A 26,435-nucleotide genomic window follows, 5' to 3' on the forward strand; every position below is an offset into this window, starting at 1 on the left:
CTCGCAAAGAAACTAGCTACAGTTAAAATGGAGAAAGAACAAACATACCGAGACATTGTTCCCCCAAGTGTGGAGTATAGTGGCTGAAATGTTGGTAGTGTAAGGTTTCCCTCTCCTCTGCCGGCTAGTGAATGCCTGAGCGTTACTGACGTACTGTGGATCGTAATATTTAATTTGGGCACCCTCTTGACGGTATTTGTGCTAAAAATAGCAAGTAAGAAAATTATTTGATCCAAGTAATATCCTTCCAAAACAACACATAACATATGATTGGAATAGCTTTAAAAAACAATAATAACATTAAAAAAATATAACAGTAAAGTCTTTAAATAGACTTCGGACGCAGGTTGGCCGTAGTAAGGACAATCTGGCCAGGTGGGGATTCTTGGATGGCTTGAGCACGGAGTGCAGGTGCGGTTTTGTTCCCCAGTCGATGAAGCACCTGATGTCATGCCCTGAGTGTCCAAGCAACTGCACTCAGGAGGATTTGATGAGTGCTACTGACAACGCCACTCTTGTGGCGGAGTTTTGGGCTGACACTGTGTAGGTTTGTTGTCGACACGAAAAGAAGAAGAAGTAAAAAAATTACTTACAGACAAGCACATTGCAATTCCAGCGATGATCAGAACAATCCAGGAAAGACTATTCATTTTAGCCGTGTGTCTGTCATTACGAACAAGTACATAAAATGAGAGGATCTGCCACAACCATATTGGAATCAATCTGATATAATAAATTGTTTAAAATTGAATCCCAATTGTCTATTATTAAACGATTTATTTAAATGGTCCTAAAAGGTCTCGTACAATGGAGTTTAGACAGATAAATATGCATAAATAGGCATAAACTGTTAGACCATAATTTCGCAAAAAAAAATGTAGCTCATCACAACCATCATTGCCCGCAGTGCAGCTGGCTCACTACACATGTAACACGTTATAATCGTATATACAGGGTGGCCAGAAAAGGGCCAAGGGTCCAAAACGTATATCACCCTCATGTATGTTCTACGATTTTGCTTAGTTTAGGAGATAGAGTTAATTTTGTGATATTTTTCTTCTTGTAGAAGAACATAATATTAAGAAGATGCTTGCCACAAAATAGATGTATGTAACCTTTAAGTTTGTATCTTTGGCTATGCTCTGATCAGTCAGAGCAAATAATATATTCTCTAAATAGAAGATATCAATTTTTTACTTTTAACTTTTAAGTAGGTAGGTATATCCTTGTAATAGCTGTTTTTCAACAGTGTCACGACGTTAAGTATCGTATACTTACTAATTAAGTAAAAGTATGTATAGGCAAATATCGGTGGCCCAAAATTACACGCACCGTTCCGGCACTTGTATAACTATCACATAAAAAAAAAAAAAAACTAACAAAATAATATTCCTATTTCACAAACAAATGAATTGTAAATTCTTGATGAAATACAGTGTGAGTCACGTTAAAGGGTACATATGAAAATAGATGAAATTAGACCTATTTTTATCGACAAAAAAGAGGTCTAAAATTTTTTGAGATTTTTTTTTTAATTTTTTATATAATTTTTTTTCTTCCAATTACTTATTGTAAAGAAAACGTAATAACTTTTAAACTAAGCGGTATATCCTGATAAAATAAAAACTGTAATAATGCTAAATAACAGGCAATACTAAAAAAATACATAAAATACACAAAAAAGGCTAACAAATAATAAAAAATGATACTTTTTGAAAAAAATCTGCTTTTAAATTCGTGTTTTTTTGGTTATTTGATAAATTTCTCCAAAAAATGCCCCTATAACCGGTAGTTTTTATTACTTTGTATTATTCTCTATCGTATTACCTTTGTAAAACCAAAAATCGCATGTCTCTATCCCTATCACAACGTTTGCAATGATCGTTTGAACAAAGGCCTGCCACAACATTATTCATTATTCAAATAGTATCATTTTTTATTATTTGTTGACCTTTTTTGTGTATTTTATGTATTTTTTTAGTATCGCCTGTTATTTAGCATTATTACTGTTTTTATTTTATCAGGATATATTGCTTAGTTTAAAAGTTATTACGTTTTCTTTACAATAAGTAATTGGAAGAAAAAAAAATCTATAAAAATTTTTAAAAAAATCTCAAAAAAAATTTGACCTCTTTTTTGTCGATAAAAATAGGTCTAGTTTCATCTATTTTCATATGTACACTTTAACGTGACTCACACTGTATATGTATTAAACCGTAAAAAATATAATATTTTATCATTTCACTGAAAAGCTATAATTAAATATGTAAATATGAGGATAATTTATTGCATAACCACGCACTCGCAATGCAAAATAAGAGTAGAGATTTACTTGCTAATTTTGATGTTCCAAAAATGCATAATTTGTCCCAAATCATATTGGGTAATTTTAGGTTTTCACAATAAATTATAACATCGGCAACTGCCAATCATTATTTTTTTAATCTTTATTTACTGAGTCAAGTGCTATGTAGAATCACGGTGATCAGAATCAATGTTTCCTTCGTGGCGGTCAAGTAATAGCTCCCGTTGAATTGCATGTCACCTTTAGGAAGCGGAAATGGAAAATTTTTGGGCGGAAACTCTATATTTCTGACACCGTACGTACCCTGAAAAAGTGAAAAGTGTAGAAAAAGTATAGAACAAACAAATAGGTTTGTTTCACCGGTCGTCGTTTGCATGGCATTTGACAAAACATTATTTACAACATGAAGGTAGCAAGGCAACTGAAACTGTTTATTTTCCCGATAAAAAACTCAAATTCACTCACATTCAAATCAAATCATATCATGCAACTAGCAATTTATTTTCGCTACATTTTTTAATCCTAAACTTACACAAGGCAAATTGATTATTACATACATACTTACAGGTAAAAAGGGGCAATTATATACAAAGTCTGCGAATGCTTTCAGAAAGTCTATCATCCATTTTATCTTGGGAACATCGCATAGCTTAACTTTGGCTGATAACGGCATTGGCAGATCCAGGGATTTATACGATAATTCAAACTATGAAAAAAATTACACTGAATGTAAATTACATCAAAATTAAAGTCATAGAGTCACAAACAATAAGCTAAGCTACAACAAAAAAGTTAAAATGAAGATAATAATACTCTTATACAGGGTGTTGATTTCAATTCTCGCCATATTTAGGGAGTTGATTAAGTAGCTTATTCTGATCACGAATCAGTAAAAAGCGACTTTGAAAAAATTTTAAAACAAACTTGATCTTCAGTTAGGCAAAGAAAAATACTTATTTACACTACCTACTTTACGTGGCTTCCTTCAGTAGGCTATCCGACATGATAAGCGAGCGATCCACGTAGCTCGATGGTGCCGCAGTGTAAATGTATTTCGAGCCACTGTACACTTGATGTCGCACGGAAAATATTCGCTAAAAATTCCACTTTCATTTATACTTTTTTTTGGTAGATAAATCGTTTAATAGATAGAATAAGTCATAATAGATCACCTAAATAAATATGGCGTGGATTGAAATCAACACCCTGTATAATTATCAGGTATTTAGGTCATTCAGGTATCCACTGCAAGAGCTCAACCCTCTTTATTACAGAGACAAATGATGGATATCAATTAGGTACTTGGATTTAACTTTTAAACGGAATGTTTTTGTAAATAAACGTTAGCTTCTTTATAAAGATTGAATGACTGCAATAAATAAAGCTAAACATACCGTAACATTGTTCGCCCAAGGATCCAAAATGGTGGCTGAAATGTTGGTCTTGTAGGATTCCCCTCTCCCAGGCCGGCCGGTGAGGGCCCAGGCATTGGTCACGTACTTAGGATTATAATACTTTATCTGGGCTCTTTCCTGGACGTATTTGTTCTGCAATCGTGGGAATAACATCTCGATATCCAATAAATTATATTTGATAGGTCCCCAAAGCAAAAGCTTTTTATCCGTGCATATTCGCCGAGTAAGAAAACGTAGTCCGAAAAGAAGTCTGAGAAAGTTTTTTCAAGAAAAGGGAATTTCTGTTTCTTCAGGAATATTTGGATACTTCAATTACTTGAGTAGGGAGGGTACAATAATAAACTTAAATTTTCGGAAGCTTTTAAAAATCTAACTTTCCAAAACCCCAAAATTAACAAAAAAAATCAAAATTAGTTGTTGATAGAATTGGAAAAAATGGAATATAAAGGATCTCAAGTTTCCAATGCACAATATCCACTGACATGCCAAAAAGTCGTCGGGAATAGTACCTAATACAAAATTATATAAGAAACTTACAGCCAAGCATCTAACTCCTGCGATGACCACGACAAACAAGACATGGAACTGACTACTCATGTTATGAACTAGCGGAACGTCCGCACCCACCACCACCATACAAACAATAGAAATAGCCAACCTTGCATACTCTAATATGATAGCATTAAATTACTGACGTTTCAATACATTTTTATGAATCCGCATGAAATTAAATTAAAAGTAAATTAAAATAGTTGTTTGTCCAGAGCACGAACATTAAAACATTAAAAAGTGTTTAACTATGTTTTGTTGTTGTCTACACTTTTTATGTAACCTATTTTTTTTTTCCATTCTAAACAAATGATTGCTCTTGTTTAATTTCTATCTTGATTCATTGGATCTCAAGCTTTTAAGCTCTGCATTACAAAATTACGTTAAAAAAACTCGATTCTAATTCTAACACAAGTACACAAGGGGTTAACGGGATTAGTCGTTATTCCAATCACATAGGTATATAATACAATTTTCGGGTGTAGTTTCATAATAGGTATGTAGGCCATTACTTTTTGCAATTAATAAGTTTCAAAACGATATTCCAAATACCTATACCTGTTCTGCTTAAAAAAACGTAGTCATCAATAAAAACACTTTTTAAGTGCACTTAAATACGCAATCACTACATAGTATAAAAAAAAAAAACAAAGTCGATTTCCGCTGTCTGTCCCTATGCATTCTTAGATCTTTAAAACTACGCAACGGATTTGAATACGGTTTTTTAATAAATAAGGATTGATTCAACAGGAAGGTTTTATATACTTAGCACCCGTGCGAAGCCGGGGCGGGTCGCTCGTTAAAATAATAAAAACTCCATACTTAAGTTTTTTAAACTTTTTAATCTAGATAATTTAGGTGTTATACACTGTCATAGTTATTACTAGTATCAGTTCTTTGGTTTCAGTCATGTAATAGGTTCCGTCGACCCTGAGGACCCCCTTGGGTATGGGGAAAGGGAAGTCCTTGGGTGGAAGTTCTACGTTGTAGACGGTGTACGTTCCCTGAAAAACATGAATCTTTTCAAGCACAATATTTTCAGGCACATTTTCTGTCTCAAGTTTAATATTTTCAGGATTTTTTTTGTCTCGGCAGTTTTGCGAGTTTGGTTAAAGTACGTAATAATGTGCTCACAGTTTATTGAACTTCGCAAGTTCTGAGCTCAAAGGGCTTCTAATGGATACAGTCTGCTAGAAAACGTGAAATAATACAAGCATATTTAGCTTACCACGAGGGGTTAACGAGATTAGTAATAATTTGCTCAGAATATAGAAAGAGATAATTCGTATTTACAAATTTTTAATATTCTTTTCTTAAAAAAGTGTTTTCAGAATTTCATACTCACAGATTGTAAAGGACAAGTAAAATTTATATCCGAATATGTTCGTAAGAAACCAGACAACCATTTTGTTTTCAATATATCGCATACTTTCATAGTGATTTTGATTGACGTGGGCATGATCTTATTTTTGTACGATAGTTCCACCTGAAAATAAATCCAAACAACAAAAATACATTCATACTACATACATATAAGATCGTCACGAAAATCATAACATTTTTTTTTTTCAGACAAATTCTCACATCACTGTCTCATAAGAAATAAGTACGGATCACAAAGAACCGTCTCTCGCTCCATGATTTTCCAGTATAATAAAATAACCTCATCATCAAGGTTTGGTCTACACTGCAAAAGCACGACTCTCTCATTTTTACCAGAGGAATATTATTATAGTAATAATAATAATAGGGCAGCCCAGCGTAGCCCTCTTATTTCTGAAGGAACTTTGTGGTAGTTACCGTAGCCGTTCCGCGTACCGAAAAACGCAGCGTGAGACGTACACCTACAAGGTGGACAACGACATCGTAAAGGTAGCAGGGAAGCGCTGGACGCAGGCCGCTACCAATCGATCAACACGGAAAGCATTGGGGGAGGCCTATGTTCAGCAGTGGACGTCCTATGGCTGAAATGATGACCGTAGCCGAAAGCGGCTTGGGAGTTATATTATTTATTAGATTATTACCAGAGGAATATGAACATAACGTTTTGACCTACACTCCCATCCCTATGCCGCCCAGTTATTGGTTAGGGACTTGTGTCCCCAACCAATCTAAGGGACAACCCTTAGTCCCCTTTTACAGCATCCAAGAGAAGAGCAGGAGTGGTCATATTCTAACGCCCGTATTCACAAACATTACTATGAGGTCTCACAGTGCGCGTGGACGCACAGGGTGACACACGAACCAATCACAGAGCTCTATTCAACGGTGCGTTCGATTTGCAAGCATCGTTGGTGAATACCGGCGTAAGTAATAAGTATTACGGACGCGTAAAGAAAATCAAAAGCCTAGAAAGTAAGTCTACCGTGACATTATTCGTCCAAGGGCGAAGAAGGGTGAATGTTACGTTGGTCTTATAAGGCTCCCCCCTTCGCTGCCGACCGGTGAAAGCCTGGGGATCCTTTATATACTTCGGATTGAAATACTTCACCTTAGCTCGCTCTTGACGTAAATTATCCTGAAATTAATAATCAATAAAAACCTTAATATTATTTACTTTAGTTTCATCTTACCACAAAAATACGGTATCTCAATAAAACACTGTTGGTCACTGATTTCCAAAGTTCTCACACCTGTTCGCCCCGTATTATTCGCCGCTTTGAATAAAATATCTTGCAAACGAGTTCATTTAGGTATGATATGAGGGACAAAACTTACGGGCGAACGGATCCGGGACCATCCCAAGAAAATAAGTAAATAAAAAAAATGATAATTAGTTAGTGAACCAATAAAATAGGTACTCACACCATCACATACTGCAACTGCTACGATTATGCTAACAAAAAAGAACGAAAACTTATTCATAATAGACGTGCGTGTGTCGCCCATCACAAGCAAAATAACTGTATCTGATATTATAAATCATTTAATTAAAACAGCATTATTATAATGACTTAACTATTGAGCAATTTTTGGTAGATTATACTTATTGGGTTCTGTAGAGTTTGAACGATTCAATGCTGAATAGTTTTCTTTCTTATAACTTTCTGCCAACAGTTTTATCTTTTTATTTTGATTTAATTTAAGGCGATTACTTGGCCGAACGACCTTGAGCATTAGAGCGAGACAACGTGTCTCTCACCGCGCGCCCGCGCTTCTGCCCGATATCAAAGAGCGCTCAGNCCCTTAATTATGGGGACCTATCTGAGCTACCTCCCAGCCACAAGGTGGACTGACGACCTCATGCAGGTAGCAGGAAGGCGCTGGATGCAGGCCGTCACCAACCGGTCATCATAGAAGTCATTGGGAGAAGCCTATGTTTAGCAGTGGACGTCCTATGGCTGAAATTATCCCAACTAATATTATAAATGCGAAAGTAACTCTGTCTGTCTGTCTGTCTGTCTGTCTGTCTGTCTGTCTGTCTGTCNGACGTCTTTGGACTTCAAGCTTTGACACTTCACCGTTAAAACTTTAACGCATCGCTTCGCAATCTTGCGTTGAAACACCCACGTTCTATTGATAACTATGTCAATTTTCACTCGACATTGGTAGAAATAAACCTCCCAGAGATGTTTGGTTGCCTTTAAAAAAAAATCTTGCGAGTGAAAAAACGCATTTTTTATCGCCCGCAAATCGCAGTATTCTAATCATAACGCACAACGCATTCGCATCCAACCCCAAATTGCCTGTGACCCGAAGCCCTGCAGGGGAAGTGAAACTCGTCGATCCATCTTCGTTCCGGAGTGCCCAGCGGTGGTCGAACAGGCTGAAGGGGACCCGAGATTGGCTCAGAGGTTAGTGGGACCAGCTATTCTCCTCTGCAGGCAAAATTATTTAGGAAGGTAATTTGGATCCGATTAAGATCCCGTCTGGTGTGGCTATTTACACACCACACCAGAATCTAAATTTAAGCTTTCAACGTCAACTTCCTAGCCACCCTGTATATCCTCCTGTTACGTTCATAATATTATAAAAGCTATGTCTTTCAGCTGGCTTAGGTACATGTTTAACCATCTCAAATTCCATACATTGCAAACTCAACTGGAATCTCAAGTAGGAACCCATTTGGAATGAGATATTGGTGACACAAGTAATAGCAATGATTTAATCGGATCGATGATGAATGAACTAATAAAAGGTGGCATTTTATTTTCCAAATGAGATGGCGATGGAGTGGAAACTTTACTAGTGACTGGTAAATTCCTGCAATAACTTACTATTTTTTTTTATAGTAGACTAGCTTTTGCCCGCGGCTTCACCCGCGTGAAATTTAGTGTCACAGATCGGCATAAATTATAGCCTATAATGTTAATCTGGGTTAATAATGCTATAAAGTTTCAACAAATCCGTTCAGTAGTTTTTGCGTGAAAGAGTAACAAACATCCAGACATCCAGACATCCGGACATCCAGACATGCAAACTTTCGCATTTATAATATTAGTAGGAAGAAATGTTCTAGAGTGGCCATCAAGGAATAAAAACATGTTATGCAGACAGGCCTCCCACTCAGTGGACAAAAGACCTGGTAAAGGTCGTGGGAAGCGCTTGGATGCGGGCAGCGCAGGACCGTTCATTGTGTATTTCCTTGGGGGAAGCCTTTGTCCAGCAGTGGACGGCATTAGCTGAAGATGCGTAAAGCTAGGTATTCTTTCATACGTTCGTTTCAGCCAAATGATGTCCATTGCTGGAGCTCAAGGATTTCCATAACGGTCCTGAGATGTCCGCATCGCATCCAGGGACTTCCCGCGACCATAATCAGATTGTCGGTCTACCTTTTTCGGAAATACCTAGTGAAATAATGAACTAGATTATAGGCAGTAACTGAGGAAAATCCTTGTTTAAAGAGCCTATACAGATTGATTATTCATGCTAAATATTAAGCCATATGATGCGAGTTTTTATAATAAAGTTAAACCGTGCTTAATCGGTTGGCTACGCTTTTGGGGAGCTTGATTTCGACTTTTAGAGATCCGCGATGAAATTGTGATAAAAATCAGTGAAAACATATTTTTCTTCTAATATCTCAAGCACGAGACTATTCCCACTTCTCGTTCCCACCGCTGCAACTGCTTTGTAGCCAGGATCTACAGCTTGACCGAACAACTCAACCAGTTTGTCCCGGGGAAAGTTCAACTCTCATTGGACCCGTAACGAAATTGATCAGAAGAGAGTTCGATATTAACACCACCGTCATGACTGACGCGCGTTAATTATGGGTCCGTGGCCGAGTCCCCCAGTATTTGACGCACCCGTGGTGGACGCCCCCGATTTAAATAAATTTAATATCATATTTTTTTCGGCTTTTGCACTAAGTACAGTCAACGAAAAAAGTTTCACAAGCTAATTATTATACTAAACTATGCATGTTTGACGCTATTTATGCAATCTGGGAGCAAAATTTTAACCCAAAACCAGCAGTAGTAAGAAACAAAAAACTTTTGTAGGAATTATTTTCATTTCATTAGATTCATTTTTGTGTTTAATTCTACTGGCCTAATAAATATTTATTCGTTTATAAACTTTTTTGTGCCTGACTGTACATTTGATTAAAAATTGCTTCAAATCGAATTTAACTGACCGGGGGCGTCGACCACGGGTGCGTCGAAAACTGGGGGACTCGGCCACGGACCCTTAATTATGGGGACCTATCTGAGCTACCTCCCAGCCACAAGGTGGACTGACGACCTCATGCAGGTAGCAGGAAGGCGCTGGATGCAGGCCGTCACCAACCGGTCATCATAGAAGTCATTGGGAGAAGCCTATGTTTAGCAGTGGACGTCCTATGGCTGAAATTATCCCAACTAATATTATAAATGCGAAAGTAACTCTGTCTGTCTGTCTGTCTGTCTGTCTGTCTGTCTGTCTGTCTGTCTGTCTGTCTGTCTGTCTGTCAGTCTGTCTGTTACGCTTTCCCGCTTAAACCTCGCAACCGATTTTGATGAAATTTGGCATAGAGATAGTTTGAGTCCCGGGAAAGAACATAGGATAGTTTTTATCCCGGTTTTTGAAACAGGGACGCGCGCGATAAAGTTTTTCTGTGACAGACAAAATTCCACGCGGGCAAAGCCGCGGGCGGAAAGCTGGTGATGAATAAAAACCTGAAATATACGGAACTCTTGAAACAATTACGTTTTTTCCACGGTTTAATCCGTCTGCGCTGAATCAGGATAAGCTCTACATTTTAGGCGCGTGTGATGTCACGGACCCATGTAAAGGGCTACACAAACTAAGAACTTTTTAAACTTTGCTATTTTTGAATCAGCCACTTGTGGTCGCTCCAAGAAAACACTGTAGCAGACGAGGCGAAGAAAATGGGCAAGACTTGGAGCGAGATCAAACGCGAAGCTCAAGACCGAACGCGATGGAGGACAATTGTGGACGCCCTCTGCCACATCTAGGGGACATAGGACCATACATCTTGTAGAGATTTTCTTATATTCTAAGGCCTTTGCCCTACAGTACCTAGACGGCATTAGGTTAAAACACACTTAAAAGTATCAAAATGTTACACTACAAATTCATTCAGTCATTTACTTAGTCTCCACTGTAAGGCACTGTAAGACGACCGATTCTCTCTAATTTACCAGAGGCTAGAGGATTGTCCTACACTCCCCACGCTGGCCAGACGGGTTGGGGAGGCCTGATGTCCGCATATTTGTCCCTTAATTGCTATAATATGAATAGCAGATTTTCCTTATAAACCTTATAAAGGTAGCAGGAAGGCGCTGGATGCAGGCCGCTACCAACCGGTCATTATGAAAATCATTAGGGGAGGCCTATGTTCAGCAGTGAACGTCCTGTGGCTGAAATGATGACGATCAAGCAACTTTTCAGTTCCGTACAACCTGTCTGGAGTATTTTAACGTAAAATTAACTTAAGTCCACACTCTTACCAATCACACCGAAAGAAACCCGTAGGTGTCGTTGCTTTCGCTTATTTTTTACATTTTCGTCAGTAACCTCATGCTGCGTTTACCGCCTTATTTAGTTCGTTACCATTTAATTTAAATATCCATTGTTTTAGTTAAGGAATAAAACGTTTAGGTGTTTGCATAACATGTGATTAAACCTTCGTTTTGCCCTACTTAGCACTACCTGCTACCCTAGTATGGTTCCGGTAGAATAAAATAGGACCCCCTCTTCCCGTGGATGTCGTAAGAGGTGACTAAGGGACAAATATGCGAGCATCAGGCCTCCCCAACCCGTCTGGCCAGCGTGGGGAGTGTAGGATAAATTCTTCATTTTCCTCTAAGTAAATTAGATTCCTGGGCCCCGATTACGGTAATTTTTAACGTCTCCAATCCAGACACGCTTCTCGATTCTGCGATACGATTGTTCAAAACAGCTGACGTACGCTGTTGAACGACCAATCGTATCGCAGAATCGAGAAGCGTGTCTGGATTGGAGACGTTAAATATTACCGTAATCGGGGCTCTGCAGTGGAGACTGAAATGACTTGGATGATAGTTAATCCATTGCATCCGTTCAATGTGTATCAAAAACATTTTTTTTTTGAGGGGGCGGGTATTTACTTTAATAATCATGTGAAACAGAGTTATTCCCTATTACGAGTACCTACATCCGCTACCATCCGTAAGCTGTATTCAGTAACTATTAAAGTTAAACCGTGGTATTTCCCAAAACGTATGAGTCACTATCGCCAGGCGCTACCGCAGTTTAATGTTATGAAGCCCGCCTTTTACCATAAAATAGCTGTGAACTTATTAATGAATCACTCGTAATTTCAATTCGTATGTGAATCCATATTTCTTGTTCCAATAATAAGATAATAACAAAAATTTATGCCAAAAAAAAAACTTTGGGGAATCAAAACAAAAATAGAAATGTAAAGAAAGAAGTCTCTCAATTAAGCGGTTCTGTATTTTGGAGTATATTACCCAAGTTAATACTTTTGTGTTCTGTTTTTATTTGCTTTAAATACATACCTAGGTACCTAGTTAAGAAAGATTTTTATGAGATGTATTTTTTTAGATGTTTTTACAAATAAATACTTATTACTCGAGTAGTCGAAATCAATATCGCTCGTTCTTTGTTTCGCACACCACTTCAAGTTGGTTTCGAATGCTTCCAAAATACGTTCCTTAACTACTAAACTTAAATAGGGAAAACCAGATAATAAATATGTAAATTTTTGACAATCATTGGCTGGCCAGTGTAAATATTACATTGGTATTTTAATACCAATCGAATTCTGGAATTCGGCAAATAAAATGTCACTTGGCACCGTCATTTTTCGTAGAAAAGTACTTGTAATGGATTGTTGGTAAAAACGTTATTACTTACTTCAATTGTTTTTATGTAGAAAACAATCTTTTAAAGGAGTACAGAAGTTCGATTTCTAGCCGAACCTAGAGCCAAATGTATTTGGCTAGAACTTAACTATAACCAGGCCTGTTCATCTCCGCGAGTTTACATCGAAAACAAAACACGCACGATTGCCCCCTACAAGAGTAGGTACTATTCGACAAGGCCTCACATACGAGCGAACATTGACTCACGCAAGCGTATTCTTGTGTATGATGGAAAAAAACAAAGAAAATTGTGTACTAAATACTGTGCAGTATTTAACTGCCTAAATAATAATAAAAACATAAGTAGTTAATATTATTCATGATAATTCATGCTAAATCATGTATTTCCTCCGCCATTTTCTGCAGATTGGCACCTCACGTCACATCATTTTACCGAAGTCAGCCCTATAGCTTCGGCGCAGTACCGATCACTGACGTTGTCAACAAAACTTCTGACAAACTTGCTTGACTCTTGAGACAAGCTAAATTACACCATATTGTTAATGACATTGAGCATACATTTTTTTAAATACCTTCTCGAAGTAAAACTTATGTACGTAGTACTTATTCTTATTCTGTGCTATAACTTAGAACCAACCTACCCGTCCGTGGGGCCAACGTGGCGTGGGTAGGTATGTGTCCTATCCTACTCCATTTGCCTCTGGTAAATTAGAGGGGGTCGTGCTCCTGCAATGGAGACTAAATGAGTATTGAGCTAATAACATACCTTTTGATTAGCTTCCAACTTGGTAAACGGGACCATTCCCACCTCTCGTTCCCACCGCTGCAACTCCTGTGTAGCCAGGATCTACAGCTTGACCGCCAATGATAACCCAACCAGTGAAGGTCTAGTTTGTCCTGGGGGAAAGTTAAACTGTCATTGGACCCGCTACGAAATTAATGAGAAGAACAACCAACTTGGTAAGTAGATATGGTTTTTTTTTATTTGCCATGTATACAAAAGTGTAAGTAGGTAGGTTCCCAAAACCTCAACACATTATCATCATCATCATCATCATTTCAGCCACAGGACGTCCACTGCTGAACATAGGCCTCCCCCAATGACTTCTACGTCGCACGGTTGGTAGCGGCCGGCATCCAGCGCCTCCCTGCTACCTTTATCAGGTCAACACAAGCGTAATCTATATTTAAAGATGCCTATTTAGGCATTTAATTAGTATCGATTTACAAACAACTTATTAATAATGCTCCAAAGAACGTGAAAGGGTCACATTATCCTTAAAATAATCCTCCGATTCAGGGTCAAATGACTCAAGTTACGTAAACTTTGTTACAATACCCCTGAGATAATTACATAACGTTTGCCTTTCTAGATCAAATAAGAACGATGATTCACCATCATTTCAGGCACAGGACGTCCACTGCTGAACATAGGCCTCCCCCAATGATTTCCACATCGTCCGGTTGGTAGCGGCCTGCATCCAGCGCCTTCCTGCTACCTTTATAATATGCTGCGGCGTTATGCTTATAATAGTAATTGCAAATACACCCTACAAGTCTTCCCCAATAAGGCTTCTGTCAAACCGAAGTAGGCGTCGAGACTCGTTTAGAAAAGGTTCGGCAAATATTTAGTTATTTGTGTAACGATTATGGTAGCAAAAATTTTTTGGCGCCAGTGTGGGAGGTATTTAAATAATATTACAAATATTTATCATATTTGTTGCATATTCAACACTGACAGCGAGGAAAGAGTCTTATAGTTTTTGTAATAATCTCTAAGCTAGAGCGGTTCTTGATCTGGCTTGTTTTGTTTAGGATAAAAAAGTGACATTTAGAAAAAGCTTAGGTGCATTCTAAAGCTCCTCCTATGTTCTTCTGAATAATTTCGTTGCGAATCCAATGACAGTTTAACTTTCCCCCGGGACAAACTTGACCTTCATTGGTTGGGTTTTTATTGGCGGTCCAGCTGTAGATCCTGGCTACACAGGAGTTGCAGCGGTGGGAACGAAAGGTAGGGATAGTTCCGTAATAGGTACATTAATTTCAGCCACAGGACGTCCACTGCAGAACGTAGGCCTCCCCCAATGACTACCACATCGCATGGTTGGTAGCGGCCTGCATCCAGCGCCTTCCTGCTACCTTTATGAGGTCGTTGGTCCACCTTAGTTAAAGNCCATAGTTTTGTGGTCCTTCAGCTTGGATAGCATCAGTAATTTTCGCATAATTTTTTCATATAATTTACGTTATTTTGGTAAACTTCTAGAAAATTCCAAATTTTGACATCTGTCTGACATCTTTGGAAAAATTTTCAAATTACGATTACCTATAAAATTTTATTTTATCGCAAATAATTTTCGGGGTTATTGCATTATTGTTACGCATTATAATTTCAATAGGTACGGTTAAGGAACCTGAGGTTATTCTGGGTACAATTTTGGACCGAACGTTCGCAATTTCGCATATTCGCAATTTCGCATATTCGCAAATAATTTTAATAATTTTATTTTTTGTTACGCACTTTTATAATTTCATAAATACGCAAAATGGAGGATTTTCAACGTAAATTGAAGATTCTTCACGCAAAAAAGGACGCGATATTTCAGAAAGTGAACAGCATTTACGAGCTTTCTTTAAAAGTGACATCATTTGTGGATACTCGGTCAAACGAACACTTCATGATCGAGTCGGAATCTATTGACGCATTACATTCCAAATTTGAGGCTATTGTGGACAGCATAAACGAATTTACTTTGTTAGAAAACGCATCAGCTGTGCCTGATTATAGCCCAATGATAGCTTTTGAGGATTTATACACTCGCATCAAACGGATGAGGAACAAGATGAGTGCCTCTTCAGCCGCGTCATCAAAACCGGAAACGCATACTCATAAGATCAAATTACCACCGATTGACATTCCGTCATTTGATGGTAGCATGGAAAAATGGCCGGTTTTCTATGAATCCTTCAAGGCCAATATACATCATAATCCCCAGCTGACTGACTCGCAGCGTGTGCAGTATCTGGTAGGGAAACTTACGCATAATGCCCTCAAAATTACTGCTGGCATAATTCCGACTGGTGATACTTATCGCGTACTTTGGGACAGTCTGGAAAAGAAATATCAGGACAAGCGTCGATTAGGCATCCATTACTTAAGTAACATCTTAGATTCCAAAACTTGTACATCATCTGCGGGAAGTTTGGATAATTTCATACAACGGTATGCCTCTTCGGTTGCAGCTCTAAAACAGTTAGGCATAGAGGATTTGACTGATTTTATATTGCTCCATTGTGCCCTACGCAAGGTTGATGGGCAAACAGCTCACGCCTTCGAATTTTCAGTAAGAGGTAAGGAGTTGCCCACCTCAGATGATTTTATAACATTCATGCAAGATCAAACTAAGATTTTGACACTTTCTAATAACTTCAATAGTTCGAATTCGCAGTCGAACACTCGCGGCTCGAATAAACCAGCTGCGACTTCTTATAAATCTTTTATATCAAACGCAAATAATAGTGACAGTTCTTGTTTATACTGTAATGATGGCAACCATAAAATTTACAACTGCAACCAATTCAAAGGTTTAAGTTCTCCGCAAGATAGGTTTGATTTTATTAAATCCAAAAATAGTTGTGTCAACTGTCTTAGCGCATTGCATACGTTAACTAATTGCAAATCCACATCAGTTTGCAAACAGTGCGGTAAGAAGCATAATACACTTTTGCATTTTGAGACGAGTAATGATGATGTTCGCAAAAATACGCATACGCATGCTGTGCACATGAGCACGTCCGCATCGGTTCATTCCGCCGCAATGGACTCGAACCCGGAATTGCGCGCAGTGAGTCGCGAACCCGTGCAGCTTACCCATACTGCGGGGAGCGCAGCTTCGAATGAGAAGCCACCGCAAGGCGGTTCTTCGCTGTCTTTTAGCGCTAATTTAAAGCCTACTTCTACTATTTTACTTTCAACCGCGCAAGTATATGCCATGCAGCCTAATGCTAACAATTATAAACGCATTATTCGATGTTTGATAGATAATGGCTCTCAGAACAATTTGATTACAGTCGAGTGTTGCAAATCTCTGAATTTAGTTGTCATTCCACTTACGAATTCATACGTAAAGGGTGTTGGTTCATCATCGAGGCCAATACGTGGATACGTGGACATGGTGATTCAGTCGCGCATTGATTTGAACAATAAATACCGAATACAGGCATTAGTGGTAGATTCTGTAACTGATCAACTGCCTTCGCACTTTATTGAGAATTGTAACATGGAGTATTTGAATGATTTGCCGTTAGCGGATCTTACCTGGAATGTGCCTGGTAATATAGACCTAGTTCTAGGAGCGCAACTATTTCCGTATATTTATCTGGGAAATCGAGTGGATTCTGGCTCACAAGCTCCGCCAGCTTTATCTACTGCTTTTGGTTACGTGCTCATGGGAGGTAGTCAAGGTGTTAATAATATGGCAACTTCATTCTCAGCATTGGCGCTAGATGAAATGGTACATAAGTTTTGGCAATTAGAGGAGTTACCGGTCAAAGGTTATTTGAGCCAGGAAGATACGATCTGCGAGAATTTATTCGCATCGTCTGTCTCGCGAGATGACACCGGTAGATATTGCGTATCTTTTTATAAAAGTGGAACCCCGAGTGATCTCCAAAACCCATTCTATTATTATATACGATTCGGCTTCGATATCTATAATACAATAGGAGTTTATTTCATGTGTCAGATGACAAGGGTGGAAACAACCTACGATTCATGTTGTTTATTTACGTGCAATATGTGGGCATATTGTAAAAGTGGAATGCCGAGTTGTATTTCTAAAACTTGTTCTATTATTTTATACTATTTGGCTGCGACTCGGCGTGACGACAATACAAAACATTTTTCGCGAATCGGTGTTCATACATTCACACAATACATTAGACGCCATGTTGTCATAAACGACATATTATAAAATCGCTGTGATTTAATATTCTTAATCATTAATTTTATGGCAAGTGTCCATCAGGAATCATTGTTCTTACACACAGAATCGTATTATTTCGCTTTCGGGTAGTAATATGTCAAAATTGTTGGTTCTTTAGGCGAACAATGTATGGAGAACGAACATTGTCCTTTAATCTATGTTTATTCATTATTTCATACATAGGAACATAGGATACCTAGTTTGTATTCCGGTTTTTGACACACGTCTATATGTGACAGGCAGAAATTCACGTGAGCAAAAGCTGATCGCAAAAATTTAAAGATTTATGTAAAATACTAAATTCAGAACTTTTAGTGCGTCCATTTAGAGTCTATGATATCTTTATGGTCCATAATATACTTAATTTGACTGGTCTTGTTCATCAGACTATGAAATTAGTAGCATTATTAAAATATTTTCCCATATCCTGTTGGCGAGTGAGGTAAAACCACAGAATTGGCTTCAATTCTTTTAATTTATGCATAATGCCCACCCTTGGGGAAAAATTAACTTGTGAGTCAGCCTAGTTGGTTCAATGGATGTCAATTGCAGCTTGCCCTACCACCACTTCGGGACAACATGTAGGCTGGTGCTGAGAAGAAGTGGCGGAAGAAAGTCAGTCTCCCTTGTCAGAAAATTTCGAATGTCTTTCCGCCCATTCTTTTTAGCCGAAGTCGTCCACAGCTGGACAACGGCCTCCCCCAAGGACCTTCACTAGATCGTCGGTCCACCGTGTAGAAGGCCTGCCTATGCTACGATGATGTTGTTACATCGTCATTATCGTTATTGGCCTTCCCCAAATATTTCCATATGAATCGGTTGGTAGCGGCCTGCATCCAGCGTCTTTCTCTATCTTTATAAGGTCGTCAGTCCGACTTGATTCGCATTATCTATTTATATAAAAGCGATAGGTCACTGACTCACTCACCCATCATGAAATCTCAGAAACTATAAGTGCTAGGAGTCTCAAATTTTGCATGGGGGTTCCTTTTAGAACGTAGGTGCTCACTAAGACGGGATTTTGCAAAATTCAACCCCTAAGGGGGTAAAACGGGGTCCACGCGCACTAAATCGCGGGCGGCCGCTAGTTAAATATGTGTATTGTTTAGATTTAGGTAACTGATTCACAGGGGCGTGCCAACACACCCAAGAAGTGATGACTGGCAAACATTTTTTTTTGTTCAATAAACGTATGTCTATTGAGATAATTCCGCCTAAATACCAAGTAAGGAACCAAAATAACATGTAGCCATTGTCCTTGACCTTTAGATTTACGAACGATACACCAATCACATTCCTGTGTCATTTTTTTGACAGATGTTTAGCATAATGCATCCTGTACATCTTTCAAAAGTTTAGTTACCTACATTAATATTTGTCATCGATATACAGGGTGAATTTGAAATCGTTGGCATCCTTTTAATACTCTACTCATGATAGTACATTCCTCAGTGAGATAGATCCAATGAGTTAAGATTTCAGTATTTAATTAAAATCTTATACAGACAGCACATCAATCATAATAATGTGGCATCTTATTACGATGTATTAAGTGTTATTTTGCAACAAAATGTATAGGCTGATGTACTGTTGACTGTAGGTACAATAGTTTTAAACCCTTTATAAGAGCACACTAATACAAATACATATTAAAATTAATCGAAGGAGTTAAGGTTCGACTTCCCTCCAACGTACGCCGTATAGCGTTTAATAAGAGACCATAGCATTACCTTTTTACGCCTAAACCACTGGACCTTCTAATTTACCAGAGGCAAGAGGATTTGTCCTACACTCCCCACGCTGGCCAGACGGGTTGGGGAGGCCTGGTGTTCGCATATTTGAGGCGACTAACTCTTAATGCAGTGCTGGGTGAGACTTTTTGTATATGACCCTACTAGGAATAGTATCTGGCACCGGACAAAGCTATGTATTACCACCATACAGATACAGAGAGATGCCAACTAATGCGCTGAGTTCAAAACTCAGTGTCGCATTAGAAATTCACACACATAAAGAAATCAAAATATGTGCTCATTAACCACTGCGGTATCAGTACTCAACGTGCGAATAACCTTTAGTACTACGCAAGCAATGTAAACTGTTTACATTATGACGTCGCTGCTGTCATCATTGCTGTCATGAGCAATGTGTTCTGTTTTTGGGCATATTGCTGCGACACCGGCCACGCTCCCTTGTCATTTTTCTCTTTAGTACCTGTAATTAATCTGTGATTACCATAAAGTACGTAATTATTTGTGTGATCGAATTGTGTGAGTGATCGAATCAGAAATGAGGAGATCCGCAGGAGAACCTAAGTAACTGACATAGCTCGCAGAATTGCTAAAATCAAGTGGCAGTGGGCGGGGCACATAGCTCGTAGAGACGATGGCCGTTGGGGCAGGAAAGTTCTCGAGTGGCGACCACGGGCTGGAAGACGTAGCGTGGGCAGGCCTGCCACTAGGTGGACCGACGATCTGGTAAAGGTCGCGGGAAGAGCCTGGATGCGGGCAGCGCAGGACCGTTCATTATGGAAAATCTTGGGGGGGCCTTTGTCGAGCAGTGGACGTCATTTGGCTGAAACGAACGAACGAACGTAATTAATTACGCCATAACACCGTCATGAATGGGAAATATGACTCTACCTCAAAAGCTTTTTTTGCTCCTTATGATTCCGGTACAAAATAAATGCTCAATGATTTTAATGTACAAATAACTTGTAAATTAATTATTAGTTGTGCTAAATCTTATACACATACAGATATTTACAATAAGGCGGAAATATTGGCAAAGATGTAACTCACTTCCTACCAATACTATTGTTAATTTAAGGTCAAAGTAGTGATTAAGTCATTTGAGATGAGAAAGCCATTAAATTGTAATCACACTAATTGAATCGACTGATATTAATCTTAATTTAAAGGATAATTTGTTTTTGCCGTAACAATGTTACCAATATTTTAATTATGAGACTGATTCCCGTTTTCACCATCAATGTTGTTTTCATAGGGGTCACTTAAAAATTAGGAATTGATGGTGAAAACGGGCATAATTCCACTCTCTTTTCCATCACTGCAACTCCTATAGGTATAGCCAGGGTCTACAGGTTGGCCTACAATGAAAAATAAGAAGTGGAGGTTGAGTTTAAGTAGTTCTACTAAGATTTAAAGTAGGTCACAAAGGTCTCACTAGTGCTCTGAGCTCTCCGTAGGTATTTAAATATTCTCAACTATGATTTCTAATTCTCATCAGGTTACCCCTCGTGGTATGCTAAAGAATTCTTATGCACTCGTAAAGTTCTGGCTTACCTACCCACAATATAAGCGGCGGCAGGGACCAAACCACGTTCCTTGGCTCTCGATTCTATGGAACAATACACAAATATGCGAGCATCACGTCTCCTTAACCATTCTGGCCAGTTCACTCCTGCAGTGGAGACTTAATGACTTGATTAAAAAATATTCAATACTGCACTGGTCCCNTAATTTACGTAATTTTGGTAAACTTCTAGAAAATTCCGAATTTTGACATCTGTCTGACATCTTTGGAAAATTTTTCAAATTAGGTACGATTTTATTTTATCGAAATAATTTTCGGGATTTATTGCATTATTGTTACGCATTATAATTTCAATAGGTACGGTTAAGGAACCTGAGGTTATTCTGGGTACAATTTTGGACCGAACGTTCGCAACTTCGCATATTCGCAATTTCGCATATTATTCGCAAATTAATTTTAATATTTTTATTTTTTGTTACGCACTTTTATAATACGCAAAATGGAGGATTTTCAACGCAAATTGAAAATTCTTCACGCAAAAAAAGACGCGATATTTCAAAAGGTTAATAGCATTTACGAGCTTTCTTTAAAAGTGACATCATTTGTGGATACTCGGTCAAACGAACACTTCATGATCGAGTCGGAATCTATTGACGCATTACATTCCAAATTTGAGGCTATTATAGACAGTATTAACGAATTTAGTCTGTTAGAAAACGCATCGGCTATGCCTGACTATAGCCCAATGATAGCTTTTGAGGATTTATACACGCGCATAAAACGGATGAGGAACAAGATGAGTGCCTCTTCAGCCGCGCCATCGAAGCCGGTTGAAACGCATATGCATATCAAATTACCACCGATTGACATTCCATCATTTGATGGTAGCATGGAAAAATGGCCGGTTTTCTATGAATCCTTCAAGGCCAATATACATCATAATCCCCAGCTGACTGACTCGCAGCGTGTGCAGTATCTGGTAGGGAAACTTACGCATAATGCCCTGAAAATTACAGCAGGCATAATTCCGACTGGTGATACCTATCGCGTACTTTGGGACAGTTTGGAAAAGAAATATCAGGACAAACGTCGATTAGGCATCCATTACTTAAGCAACATCTTAGATTCCAAAACTTGTACATCATCTGCGGGAAGTTTGGATGTTTTCATACAACGATATGCCTCTTCGGTCGCAGCTTTAAAACAGTTAGATATAGAGGATTTGACTGATTTCATATTGCTCCATTGTGCCCTACGCAAGGTTGATGGGCAAACAGCTCACGCCTTTGAATTTTCAGTAAGAAATAAGGAGTTGACTACCTCAGATGATTTTATAAAGTTCATGCAAGATCAAACTAAGATTTTGACACTTTCTAATAACTTCAATAGTTCGAATTCGCAGTCGAACGCACGCAGCTCGAACAAACCAGCTGAGACTTTATATAAATCTTTTATGTCAAACGCAAATAATAGTAACAGCTCTTGTTTATATTGTAACGATGGCAACCATAGAATTTACAACTGCAATCAATTCAAAGGTTTAAGTTCTCCGCAAGCGAAGTTTAATTTTATTAAATCCAAAAATAGTTGTGTCAACTGTCTTAGCGCATTGCATACGTTAACTAATTGCAAATCCACGTCAGTTTGCAAACAGTGCGGTAAGAAGCATAATACACTTTTGCATTTTGAGACGAGTAATGATGATGTTCGCAAAAATACGCATACGCATGCTGTGCACATGAGCACGCCCGCACCGGTTCATTCCGCCGCAATGGACTCGAACCCGGAATTGCGCGCAGTGAGTCGCGAACCCGTGCAGCTTACCCATACTGCGGGGAGCGCAGCTTCGAATGAGAAGCCACCACAAGGCGGTTCTTCGCTGTCTTTTAGCGCTAATTTAAAGCCTACCTCTACAATTTTACTTTCAACCGCGCAAGTGTATGCCATGCAGCCTAATGCTGACAATTATAAACGCATTATTCGATGTTTGATAGATAATGGCTCTCAGAACAATTTGATTACAGTCGAGTGTTGCAAATCTCTGAATTTAGTTGTTATTCCACTTACGAATTCATATGTTAAGGGTGTTGGTTTATCATCTAGGCCGATACGTGGATACGTAGACATGGTGATTCAGTCGCGCATTGATTTGAACAATAAATACCGAATACAGGCATTAGTGGTAGATTCTATAACTGATCAACTGCCTTCGCACTTTATTGAGAATTGTAACATGGAGTATTTGAATGATTTGCCGTTAGCGGATCTTACCTGGAATGTGCCTGGTAATATAGACCTAGTTCTAGGAGCGCAACTATTTCCGTATATTTATCTGGGAAATCGAGTGGATTCTGGCTCACAAGCTCCGCCAGCTTTGTCTACTGCTTTTGGTTACGTGCTCATGGGAGGTAGTCAAGGTGTTAATAATATGGCAACTTCATTCTCAGCATTGGCGCTAGATGAAATGGTGCATAAGTTTTGGCAATTAGAGGAGTTACCGGTCAAAGGTTATTTGAGCCAGGAAGATACGATCTGCGAGAATTTATTCGCATCGTCTGTCTCGCGAGATGACACCGGTAGATATTGCGTATCTTTACCTTTCTCCAAAGATCCTAGTAACTTAGGCAATTCACGCACTCCCGCCCAGCGACGATTTATGGCCCTGGAAAAGAAGTTTAAACAGGATCCTTCGTTGCAAGAGCAATATAATAAGGTGATCCAAGATTACATTGATAACGATTACCTGTCTGAGGTTACTTCGGATAACGCTGATGAGGGATATTATATTCCACACCACGCCGTCGTGAGACCTGACAAACCCATGCCGCGCATAGTACTAGATGCGAGCGCGAAGACACACACTGGTGTGTCCTTGAATGACGTTCTTCACGTCGGTCCTAATTTACAGGCCGATCTGTTTCTTTTATTACTTGATTTTAGACTTTTTCCAATAGCCATTACGGCTGATATTAAACAAATGTATTTGCAGATTGGTGTTATTGATGACCATCGCAAATATTCAAAGATATTGTATCGCTTTCATGGCAATGAGCCTATCCGCACATTTCGGTTCAACCGCGTCCCATTTGGACTTAAATCAAGTCCATTCCTAGCTATGCGCACTGTGCGACAGCTAGCGTCTGACTTGAGCACAGAATATCCTATCGCAGCTAGTATTGCTGAGACTAAGTTTTATATGGACGATCTCGTTCATTCTGTTCCTGATGAGAAGACTGCTGCTTGTTTGGCGCAAGAATTGATCTCGCTATTCAAGTCCGGTGCATTTGACTTAGTCAAATGGTGTAGCAACTCTCGTACGTTATTGGAGAATCTCCCTGAGTCACACCAGAGTCCTATAAACTTTTCAGAAGGAAACAATGTCTCCTCTAAGATCCTTGGTCTTTCATGGGATCCAGTAAATGATTCCTTCCATTTTAAAGCATCTCAGATGATTGAGAAATGCACAAAACGGAATATTCTTTCGGTTGTGGCCCGCCTGTTCGATGTGCTCGGTTTGATAGCTCCGGTTATATTATACGCTAAGCTGCTTATTAAAGAGCTTTGGCTTAGTAACGCAGGCTGGGACGATACACCGTCCAAAACAATAGTACAACGTTTTTCTGCATTAATCCAAGAGCTACCCTTGGTTTCCACTGTGAAAATTCCACGTCATATTGGGGTTTCTGATAGTTCTGTTGTGAATATCGTTGCCTTCTGCGACGCAAGTATGAATGGTTACGGTTGTGTTGTTTACTTGCAGACGATAGATCAGGAAAATATAACAGTCAGATTATTATGTGCCAAATCAAAGGTCTCGCCTACAAAAATTCAAACGCTCGCGCGTCTCGAGTTGTGCGCAGCGCTTTTAATGTCCAAGTTAGTAAAACTTGTGGCTGATACTTACCGCAAACGCATTCCTATCGCAAATATATACGCATTTTCTGATTCTACGATCGCATTGTCGTGGATACGCTCGTCACCGCATCGATGGTCGGTGTTCGTGAGCAATAGAGTCGCGCAAATACAGGAGAATATACCTCCAGATAATTTTCATCATGTCAGAGGAGAAGAGAATCCGAGTGACTGTCTCTCTAGAGGCTTATTGCCTTCTCACCTCGTTAATAACGATTTATGGTGGCAAGGACCCACATGGATGCAATCGCTACCATCGGAGTGGCCTCTCGCATCTTTTTCTCCTACTGAATGTATTGATTTACCTGAACATAAGGCTAGCACATTTAATTAACTTTTAACATTTCTGAGGTGTACCCTGGTACAGATGGTGTCACTCGCGTAGCGAGGGTTAGGACCAAATATGGTAACCTTAAACGTCCTGTCGTGAAGTTGTACCCAGTACCTACGCAATAATATATTTTACTTTAACGCATTTAATTCTTTATTGTTAAGTTATTAGACTCGAGGTCTGAGTTCTTTTGATTTATTTTTTCTTCTTTGAATTTACACCGTTGCATTGCAAGGATTGCAACGTATTAAGTTCACATTAGTAAGTTTTTTGAAAGGTTCTGCGAACTTCCAAGGCGGGGAGTATGGTTACGCAGATGTACGCAGTTTTATTCTTATTTTTAATTCCCGAATAGTTTTGTCTGCAGGTAGAAAACTGTTTGGTTTCCACATCTCTGTGGTCATTCTTGGCGTTTCTGAACGTCAAGCTTTGACACACTTCACCGTAAAATCTTTATCGCAACGCACATCTTCGCAGTCTCGCGAGTGAAAAAACCGCACTTTTATCTCCCGCAAATCGCATCATAACGCACAACGCATCTACGCAAACCATCTACGCATTCAAAGCCCAAATTGCTCGTGACCCGAACCCCCTGCAGGGGAAGTGAAGCCGATCCATCTTCATCCCGGAGTGTCCCGGTGCCCAGCAGTGGTCGAGCTGACGGAAGGGGACCCGAGATTGGCTCAGAGGTTAGTGGGACCAACTATTTCTCCTCTGCAGGCAAAATCATTTGGGAAACGTAATTTGGACTTCCGATTAAGATCCCGCCTGGTGTGGCTATTTACACGCCACACCAACTATTGATGAGGCATTTTCAAAGGTTGAGATAAAAATACAACAAGTCACTGGAACTCTATTCCAAATCACAGTTTATTTTACTGTGCTCTCCTTTCAATTACCCTGTATTCTATCTATCGAAATCACAAGCAAATTTAACTATGTTTCTATGAAAACGTAAATTTCAGAAGCGTTTAGTACAGCCGTCGCGCACACAATATGGTCTTGGCAAAGAACTGAGAGTAGCAAATATATTGCATACAATTGGAATGCTAATACTGTGCAATTAGTTTCAGCTTATGTATCTTAATAAATAGCAACTAATTAGTTTATATTTATCTGCATTATCAGATATGTTGGCTTAGTTATAAATACTTGTATTTTAGAATCATAATAAAGTTGAAGAAAGACCAAAGACAGATTTACACACAATGAAATCTTAAGATAACGATGTATGGATTAAGCTGCGATGGCATATCAAGCTTATGGACACTATAGCATTGTAAGTTATTTCAATAAGTGCTATTTTCAACGAAGCTTAAGGCGCATCTAGTTAACAATTTCAATATATCTACCTACCTACGTTTAGAATTTTCTAAAGGAAGTTGTAGCACT

The 26,435-nt window shown here is 38.9% G+C and overlaps 1 protein-coding gene across 1 annotated transcript; it reads left to right on the plus strand.

Moving 5' to 3' along the window:
• The first annotated feature begins 14,874 nt into the window (after nt 1-14,874).
• LOC114355925 (uncharacterized) lies at nt 14,875-25,838 on the plus strand. The gene is made up of 2 exons (XM_028308973.1): nt 14,875-17,177; nt 23,392-25,838. Exons 1-2 carry the CDS (start codon nt 15,086-15,088, stop codon nt 25,044-25,046), a joined length of 3,747 nt encoding a protein of 1,248 aa, XP_028164774.1. The 5' UTR covers nt 14,875-15,085; the 3' UTR covers nt 25,047-25,838.
• Nucleotides 25,839-26,435: the final 597 nt, after the last annotated feature.

Source organism: Ostrinia furnacalis, unplaced genomic scaffold (assembly GCF_004193835.3).
Source record: "Ostrinia furnacalis isolate ACB-3 unplaced genomic scaffold, ASM419383v2 OfSCF2576, whole genome shotgun sequence".
Taxonomy (NCBI): Eukaryota; Metazoa; Arthropoda; class Insecta; order Lepidoptera; family Crambidae; genus Ostrinia; species Ostrinia furnacalis.